Source organism: Cynoglossus semilaevis, chromosome 4 (assembly GCF_000523025.1).
Source record: "Cynoglossus semilaevis isolate Cse_v1.0 chromosome 4, Cse_v1.0, whole genome shotgun sequence".
Taxonomy (NCBI): Eukaryota; Metazoa; Chordata; class Actinopteri; order Pleuronectiformes; family Cynoglossidae; genus Cynoglossus; species Cynoglossus semilaevis.
This window is the reverse complement of record NC_024310.1, coordinates 3,772,193-3,781,938: the sequence shown is the minus strand read 5'-3', so window position 1 is coordinate 3,781,938 and position 9,746 is coordinate 3,772,193. Positions and strand designations below refer to the sequence as shown.

At 44.8% G+C, this 9,746-nt stretch overlaps 2 protein-coding genes across 2 annotated transcripts in view; one reads left to right on the top strand and one right to left on the bottom strand.

The window, feature by feature from the left end:
- ssh2a (slingshot protein phosphatase 2a) overlaps positions 1-3,301 on the top strand; it is an 18,683-nt gene extending 15,382 nt beyond the window's left edge. Inside the window, exons 14-15 of the mRNA XM_017032208.2 lie at positions 10-661; positions 1,170-3,301. Of these exons, the coding sequence (XP_016887697.1) occupies positions 10-661; positions 1,170-2,765 (2,248 nt within the window). The 3' untranslated portion in view covers positions 2,766-3,301. The remainder of the gene's footprint in view (positions 1-9; positions 662-1,169) is intronic.
- Positions 3,302-4,695: 1,394 nt separating this feature from the next.
- Positions 4,696-9,746, bottom strand: part of ankrd13b (ankyrin repeat domain 13B) — a 33,864-nt gene continuing 28,813 nt past the window's right edge. The window contains exons 14-15 of the mRNA XM_025055214.1: positions 7,346-7,358; positions 4,696-7,194 (exon numbers count right to left, since the gene is read on the bottom strand). Coding sequence (XP_024910982.1) covers positions 6,823-7,194; positions 7,346-7,358 — 385 coding nt within the window. The 3' untranslated portion in view covers positions 4,696-6,822. The remainder of the gene's footprint in view (positions 7,195-7,345; positions 7,359-9,746) is intronic.

The following is a 9,746-nucleotide window of genomic DNA, read 5'->3' as shown; positions in this document are numbered from 1 at the left end:
GGAGGTCAGCTCAGAGTGTGACGACCTCCTCCTGCTTCCTCTTCCTCCACCTCAAGCTGCCACTGTAGTCCCAGAGGAAAGACTGGACAATTCAGCAAGCGTGGCTGTCACCGTGCCCGTCTCTGTTGTTCCCCACCCACCGCCCTCGCTCCACATCCTGCCTCCAACTCCCGAACTCCAGCGCGTTCGCCGGTCACCTCCCAGACATCTGTCGCTCTCAGAGCCTCAACACAAACCTTTCAGTCTGCACGACAGAGGCAGCTCAGAGGAAATCTCTCCCCTCACTCTGGGGTCCGCTGAGTCGGACGTTCTCGACCAGTCGTCGTCTGAACTGACAAGTGACAAACACAGTCCTCTCAGCCTCGCAGACACCACACCTCCTCCACTGGTTCTCCCTCTGCCTCCCAGTGATGACAACAACAACCCCAGTCAGTTAGACACGGCCGACGACTTCGACAGCCGCGCAGACGCCGACAGCTCGTCCGACCACAGCGAAGACTGCATCGACTTTTTCAGTGCCAGGGAAAGGTTTCTGGGCTTGTCTCAGGATGGCAGAGCTCGGACACTGTCAGAGCAGTCGCTGCAGAGGGCGCCGATGTCACAGGAGGAGAATGGAGAAATGGATGATAAAGATGAAGAAGAGCAGGAGACTAAGAGTCAGGTACAGATGTTGACAGAGATGATGATCTCAACACCAGTTTAAGTTGTTTCACAAAAGAACATGATGTCAGTGTTTCATTGACGAAAATTAAAATAATTAATAATAATAGGAGACTATGTATATCAGTGGAGGCTACACGTAATGGACAGTCGAGCCATCCATTAGAGCGTTGCAGCAATAACAGCAGCAGTAAATCAAAATGTGCTAAATTTAATTTATTTGTTCTTTGATGCAGATTTATAATTGAAAAAAAAATTTAATGACAAAAAAGATTATTTCACTAAGATGTGTATAGTATGTAGTGACCAGGTCTGAACCACTCTGCACTACATTACATCTTAACACGAGTCATAGTGACACCTGCTGGAAAGTAAGGGAACAACCACGTCAAGTGCCATGTTAAAGCAGCTGTAAAGCAGTGAATGATTACGTGCAATAAAACAGACTGTTACTGGTTTATACATTTACAGTGACTAATGCTCTCTGTCTCCCTGTCTCTGTCTCTCAGGTGTCTCCGCTGTCTGAAGATAGTGATGACACAGCCAGTGACCAAGCGCCTCAGTCTCAAGATAAAAGCATATCAGTTCGCCATATTGTTACTGAGATCGAAGCCATTAGTCATCCACCTACTCCGTCCACCTCGCCATCACTCCTTCCATCATCTCTCAGCCCACAGCTAACCCCCGTGGAATGTCAGGAGGAGGCAGAGTCCGGCAAAGTCTCCTTGGACTCCGCCACTCCACCTTTGCAGCCACCTTCTCCCTCAGTGCTGCCCTGCGACTGGCCAGTGGGCTCGGTGCGACGAGCCACCGAGCAACTGGAGCAGAAGCTGAGGCAGCAGGAAGTGGAACTGTCTGCGTCTCAGCGATCGCCGCTGCACTCGCCCAGTGCTGAGCATCCGCCTGTCAGACTGTCCCCGTCCCCGTCCTCCCCCAGAGCTCAGCATCCTCCTCTTGACCCCCCCAGCCCCTCCGCACAACAAAGAACCGCTCAGGGAGAGATCACAGCTCTATCTGATGAAGAGAATCATACAGGGTCAAAACGTGAGCGACAAAGACCCACCACCTCAGGCACAACCAAACTCCCAGACCCCGAACCCCTGTGTACCATAAACTCAAACAATAACCCAGCCTCTGATGCTGAACCTATCACTGTGCAAACACCTGTACATAGCCATATGTTGACATCATCACTGGCCTCCACACCTGAGTCAGCAGAACAATCTCTATATACCTCTCCTGACATCAAGACCCTGCCCCAGGACTGCTCAGTTCAGATGAGTCTGGACGGAGCAACAGTGCAGGAGTCGGATACAGATGAAACGCCGCCATCTGGTGTGTCTGGAGGCAAACAAAAAGGCTGCGTCCCCGGCTGTGAAGCCCAGACCAAACTGGCCCGCAGCACTCAGGAGCTCCAGAGGATTCAGCAGACGCTCAGAGAGCTGCAGGAGTTCCTGCACGAGGGCGCTGCCCTGCAGATGACAGACGGCGCAGCGGAGGAACTAGAACAGCCTCAGGGCCAGAGAGACGTTATGGCCTCAGAGCCAGGACCTTGTAGAAGGACAGGTTCTGAACAGAGCCATGCAGATTCTCTGGAATTAGGACAGCCTCCCCAAAATAGACAAAAAGAAAATAGTTTTCAAGCAACTGGGCTGCAGAGAGCCATGGATCTGGAGGCCCGTATCCGCCAGGCGGGTCTGACGCCCCCTTCTCTAATGAAGCGCTCGGCCTCTTTGGCCAAACTGGACTGTCTGGAACTGTCAACTCATGACCTCAGCGACTTGGACCTGAGACCACACGTTAGGACGACGTCGACACTGTCCCAGGACTCCATCGTCTCCGCATCCTTGTCTCACCCCGACGACTCCTGGAAGAAACAGAAGGTCCTCACTGGAAACATTCGTGCCCAAAAGACGGGCGCGTCCCACGACGAGTCGTCCGCACAACTCTCCTCAGGTGCTCGCCGTCCCAAAGAAGACGCGCCCGATAGGGAGGACGCAGCCGCGTCTCGACAGCAGGGGAGGGGACACTCAACCAGACGCTCTCGCAAAGCCTCTGCTGAGAAGAAGCCTCGAGCCGCGGCCGTGCTTTACAACACCATGTGACCTCACAGAGTGGACTGGAACAGACGTGACTGTGCTCCTGTGTGTGTGTGTGTGACAGAGAGGGAAAGGCTGCATGACGGGTATGAACGAGCGGGCGTTGTGTAACTGTATGTAAGTAGTGGATGATCATGAACTTTAGAAAAATGTCTGCATGTAAACAAACCACTGGATGTGTCGTCTCAACTGGAGTCGAGTTTTTTTTCATGGTAGGTTATTAAATATGAATGTCCACGCAAAGACTGAACAAATGCATTACTGTATGCACTCCGGAACATTTCTGTCCCTTTTTTTAAAATATTGTTTTTCAGCGTCGGACCCTCCGTGTGACGTCGGAGCGGCTTCTCTCCAAATATGCACTTTACTGTTTCGATATGTTTTGTTTTATTTGGGATCTGTTTCTTACCCTGGGAGAGAATTTGTTTGCACTGATCTCAGTCGACTCGTCTCTTGTCTTTATTCAAATTTTTAACTGTACCAGGACGAAGCTGTGTTTTTTAAATTCAGTTCTTTAGCAGCAAATAAACATGTTGAGTTTGTTTTGACTGCGTTGACTTTTTTTTTGTCCACTCTATGTGGACTTTGCTGCCTCCTGATGGTCAGGCAGAAAAAGACAGATGGGATGGGTGAAAAAAGGTGGAAGAGAAGTGACAAATATTTGGGGAACACTTTAAAGACTGCTATATCAACTGTCCTATAACACTGCACTACCTTTATAAAAAAAGAAGAAAAAACATCCTTGCACTTGACATTTGTGAAAAGTCAATCCTATTTCCGCAGGGAGAGCTTCACCGTGGGAGCTCTGCAGTTTATTTCTGACTGACATTTTACCTACAGTTTCATGTGGTTAATTAAACCCTTAGATGTGGGTCACAGGTGCCCTGCTGCCTCATATGCCCCCTCCTTCCTCCCCCTCTGTCTCTCCCTCTACACACTATACTACACTGCGGAAGCAACACTGAGATGACAGAATTTACCAGGGGAAAAAAATCCTTATAAATTCCTGGTTTATATGTTTGTGTGTAGATAAAAAGTACAGAGTCCAGAAGAAGAAGAAAAAAGAAATCAGAGCAAAAGAAACTAGAGAGGGTGGGAGTGTTTGTTTCTCGGGGTGTGACGGCTGACATTAGCATCCTCTCTTTGCATACTGATGCCCTCAGCTTTTTCTTCTCCCCCAGCACACACACAGAGTTTATCTGTGGCTCTTTAGGGACTCCCTTCACACACACTTGCAGCCCAGAGCTTTCTCCATCCCACAGTTATTCACACAAAAAAACCAACTGAATCCAGGCGAGTTGAAATGCAGCAGCAGCTGCAGCAGCTGCAGCAGCAGTGTGATGCTGGTTTATAGGAAGTAATCATATTTTCTCCATCTCCCTCGCCCACCATGAGAGAGCCTGAGTGCAGACAGATGTATTTCTTCCTGGGCTTAGAGTCTCTCTAAGCTGCCTTCTACTTCCCCTCAAGCCTAAAATAACTTGCGGGTAAAACTCGAATCTGGCTGAGATGCTGGGAACCACTGTTCACACAGGCGATAATGGAGACAGAGGCTAAAAACAGAGCAGTTCTCGATGGCACTGAGTGACACTCAGGATTTCATGCAGCTCCCTCTTCCTGCCCTGCAGGGGGTGCAATAAACTCAGAATTGCTGGTGAGTTGAATGTGCTTGCTTCTCAGTCTTCGTCCACTTCCTTTTTTGGGTCTTCTTCTCTTTCTCAGGCTTTGGGTCTGTTTATTACCCTGAAGGGATAGAAAAGGTACTTTGGGTCTGTTTATTACCCTGAAGGGGTAGAACCCATGCAGATGACTGTTAGAATTTTGATATTGAAATTTTCATCACAAATGTCTCCAGCCTATATTTTACTGTATTTACAGGCAGGAGATGATGAAAGCTTTAACATAAATGAAGTTCAGATACCCAGCAAAAACAAAATGTTTTTATTTGTGGTTTATTTTTGGAAATCAGTTCAGCAAACACTGGGAAAACATCTCCTCACATCTCATTTTCCCAACAGCTTTAAGTAAAAAAGGATGAAGTGTTCTGACTGACCAGGCAACTAAAGTCGTGAAAAACAGAGAATAAGAGCGTTGTGGCTCTGAGTTTGTGCTGATGTGTAAATGATCAATGATCCTCAGTCCGTCAGTCTCTGGCAAACAAATATACAGTATGTTAACCGGTGTTTAACTCTAACTTGCCTTTACTCATATATAACTGTTATACAATCCAAATTTTTTAAATCACTTTTTGCATGATTTTTTTTTTCCATCAATGTGCAGAAACACCCAACAGTAGCACCCTGACATACTGCAGGTCTAAAGTCTCACACAGGTGCACACCATGCTGTGATGTTGGTAACACACACACACACACTGACACTCTCACTATACGGTGATGACACAGGAAAAAAAAAAGGTGAAGGGTCTGCTCCTCACAGCTGAGCAGATGTCATTTACAGGAAATCTTTTCAGCTCCACAGCAACGCCACGGTTCACAAGCACAAGCCAACACGCATTGTCCCTTTATTTATTTTTTTAGGATTAAACAGCAGTCGCAGTCACACACAGAAAAGAAAGCACGATCAGGTAGTGTTTCATCACATCTGTGCTCAAAGTCTAACGCCGGACCCGGACCGTAGTCTGAGCCGTCTTTGTGCTCCTCCGCCTCATCATCATCTACACCCAGTAACAGTCATGTGTTTATATGTGTTCCACCCACAAGCTCGGTACAGTACAGTACAGTACAGCTGACGTTTGTGCAAATCAAAACTGAAAAATTGTTGCTTATTATTTCTTTGACTTATCCTTCAATAATAATAATAACATTTTTGTTAGCATTCAACACAATCGAACCAACCTTTCAAAAACAACCATAGACTGTACATAAGAAATGGACACGACCTTGGGATGACAGGCTCCTGTGACGCTGTGGAAGTACAGTGGTGTGAACAGACCTTTAGTTTTAGCTTTTTTTTTTAATCCTTCACTCTCGACCTCTGACGTCTTTCTACTTCACAGATTTATTTTTTCAACAGGAAATGTCTGTGGTCTTTGTGAAGGATTTAGGAACATCAGTCAAGTGTTGCTGTTGACTGAGTGATAAGAGTACTAGTTTAAGAGTTCTCCGAAAAACAACGTTACACCTAAGCAACTTTGTCATACCACCTTAAAATTTTTAAGGTGGTATGACCCGGTAGTTCAGTCCAGCTGACTTGAAATGAACTGTAAGTGATAATGTAATAACCGGTGACCTTGACATGTCCTAAACGTGTATGCATCTGACTAAGGTTGAGACTAATAATCATGGATTAGTGACGACTTGTGAACACCTCCGTCGACCGCTTCTTCTACCGTCCGGACCGGGCTCTGATTCTAGAGGTAATTCTCACTCTTTCTAGCACCAGAAAGCATGTCATGTGTGGCGTCAACTCATCATTTAAGTCTACTCTCATTGGCTGTGTCCATTTCTTACATACTGTCTGAGGAGCCCACAGTATTGTGGTCTCACCGCTGTCCTGACTCATCGTTCACTCCCCCCCCCCCCCCCCCCACCATCAGAGTCAGGAGTGACGTCGACACACTTGGTGAGTGTCGGTGCTGGAGAAGAGTCTTTACAGGACTAAAGGTGAGCTGTTGACTCCTGTGTGGAGAGCTGGTTTTGAAACAAACACACACACATTACATTAACACACAAACACACACACACACGGTGTGCCTTTGCACCAGACACACACCAACCACTCATCCAGGGAGACATTCTTAACTGGTTGTATTGGATGCATTGTTTGTAAACTGGCACTGGACAAGGGAAGTACCACGTGGTACCAGAGAGAGCGAACATGGCGCCCCCATCTGGCCGTCTGAGGTCCAGACAGTCACTGTATGGCTTCATGGGAGAGGTCTGGCGGAGGTGATGGGAGAAAACCAAGATGTTTCTCAGCGATGTGTGCTTAGCTTATCAAGCCTAAATTGGCTTTTTTTCCCATGATTCCTCACTTCAGCACCCTCCCCTTAATCACCAACCAGGCCCGAGGAACCCCAGTCCCACTGGACCACCCAGCTCTCATTTGTCCATGAGTGACAGCTGGATGATGCGTTGCAGTTCCTCTTCTTCCTGCCGCTGCCTCAGCTCCGCCTCTTCCTGCTCCCGGGCTGAGATTTCCATGGCGATGCGCAGCTGCTCGTCATAGCTGCAGGTGGTTGGCTGTTTCTTGGAGGGGGTGGAGCAGAGGCCAGACGCAGGGCGGGGCTTGTGTTGGGGTGTCCTGGATAAAGGGGAAACAAATACTTTGGTGAATACGAATCGAAAAAAAAAATCTCTTATTGGATTAGGACAGGGGCCACATACATAAGTGGGCGGGACTAGTATATTAGAAAACATTCTTATTTCATGACATAACATATGACAAATCACCCCTGACACAAAGTGTTTATGCTTTCAAAATTTATCAAGCGGGCCGTATTGAACCCCCTAGCGTACAAGTTTTGGCCCGTGGGCTGCATGTTTGACACACTTGAATTACGAAATTAAATATTGTACAAACATGTTTGTTCAAATTTTTTTTTTTTTTCAAGAATGCACAGACGTTTGGTATTTGACTGTGACAAAATTAACACTGAGTAAAAACACAACATTTCCTCTCCAGAATCCAACCACTGATCTTCTTGCTGTAACCACTTGTCATTCCACCCATCAGGATAAAACAAACGGCCAAAAATATCTTCATACAGGACGACCCCCACCTCTCCTCACCTCATCCTCACCCAATAAATATTGAGCAGACGGATGAAGGCCACGTGAATAAAGAGAATTGATCAGCAGTGAACTCCGGCCCTGTGACACAGTTTGTCCCTGTTCATCGTCGCACTTCATTTGGGTGTTAATTAGAGTCGTTAGAGTCACCTGTGAGACACAGCTGAGTTTGTTTGCCTGCTGTTTTCTGAGCGAGTGTTGACTTTTCTGGGAACTCAGGACTGGGGATCAATCCCTGGACGCTGATATCTGTCCCGTCTCCCCTGAACTCTGACGGTGTCTGCAGGCCGAGGTACTGTAAGGTAAGCAGCTCCTTTCACTCCTCTAACACACTGTCTCTCCAAGGGTGTCAAACGTACGGTCCGTGGGCCAAAACCGGCCCGCTGGAGAGTTCAGTTCGGCCCACTTGATTGATTTTGAAAATAAAATAAAAATGTACACCTCGTGTTCAGGATACTTTTTGTAAAATTATATTTAATTAAATATGAATAAATAATAAATATGCAATATTCTTGTACTATTTTGCATGAAAACAAAAGGTAAAAAACATGGACTTATTGTTATTTATAATTTATCATGTTATGATGGTACTGGTCCGACCCGCTTGACTTCTAATTAGGTTTAGTTTGACAACCCTGATCTAGAGTTTTCAAGCTTAAGCTGCAAACGTGTCAGCGCCCTCTACCAGAGGTGGCTGTAAACACTGTGGCGTCCAGGGTTAGGGACTGATGGACAAAGGCTATAAGTCAGGTCTTAGAGGTTTAATATTTAATCGTACACATAAACACACACACTAAAAACACTGAGTACTACAAACATCAACAACAGAGTATTTAATGAAATAACATAAATAAAACAAGAGTTCCTTTTCTAGGTTTTGTGCAAATATTTAGAAAATCCAACAGTACAAAGTAGTGCAATATGATATAAAAACTATACAATTTAAATTAAATTCATTCAAATATTTATGGACATTTGTTTTGAGCCAGTAAATTGTCACTATTTTTAATTTAATTTTTTTATTTAAGTTGCCCCTCTCCTCCTGGGGACCGGTGGATTATTTGATGGATAGATTTATATATATATCACTATGTCACTTTACACTGATAAAATTAAATGACTAGTCGTACTTTTTACGTCGTCTTCCTTTTTCCCCTCCTAATTAAAGCAGTGATTAATGACAGTCGTGATTCTAGAAGCAGCGTTAGTACAGTATGGAATAATAGTGCCATCTATTTTTCTTCTTTTAGTCCATAAGTCTAATAAAAGCTGAAGGTGATGAAGTGAATTCATCTTTAGTTTCATTGACTGTCATCATTTTTCAGGTAGAATTTGAGTGTGATTTATATTTGAGCCCATAAAGATGAACATCGTATAAATCTTGATTTTACTTGCAATTCTTCTTAGTATAAAAAAAACAGAGGTAAGAATGTTATTTAAAGAGACAGCATTAAACCTTGATGCACATTTTATTGTTACTTAACAGTTCCAGTGGAGGGACAATATATATATATATATTTAAATGAAATAATCCTGTCTTTAATCTTCAGCCCCGGCTGCAGAGCCGACTGTCACGAGATGAGTTAATGCAGTTTTGTGTCTCCAGAATTTTCCGCTGCACTTTTGTTCTCTCACTGATTTGTGTGAAGTCTGTCATATTTCTACTTGTTACATTTCGTGAATTTCTTCATCTCACTTCTGCTGGAAATAAAACTTTAGCTCAGGGAAATGTCAGGAAGACTTGGTGTTTGTCTGTCAGCTGAATATTTCACATTAACGATCACAAACTTTGCTTATAATTTATGACCAAAAGGTCTTTCATTGAACTTCATCGGAATTTCCACTGTTTAACTTGCAGGAAAACAAGAAAAAAAGTATATATACATATATTTATATATGTGTACATACACACATACATAAATGTATGTGTGTATGTATGTATATATGTACACATATATATATAAATATATATGTACAGATATGTGTGTATGTATCTGTTAAGATTATAATGGTTATTGTATAGTTAACAGATTCTGTCTGTGCCACTGAAGTGGTTTTTGTCGGTTGAATTCAAAGACTTAGTGACGCTTCATCTGTGTTTTATGTTCTCTCAAACCAAACCTGACACACGGTGTCACTCGTCTAAACCACGGCCTGAATCATTATCCACTGTGACGCCCCCCCTGCCCCCCCCCACACACCCACACACACCGTAGACAGAAGAACAGGGTCAG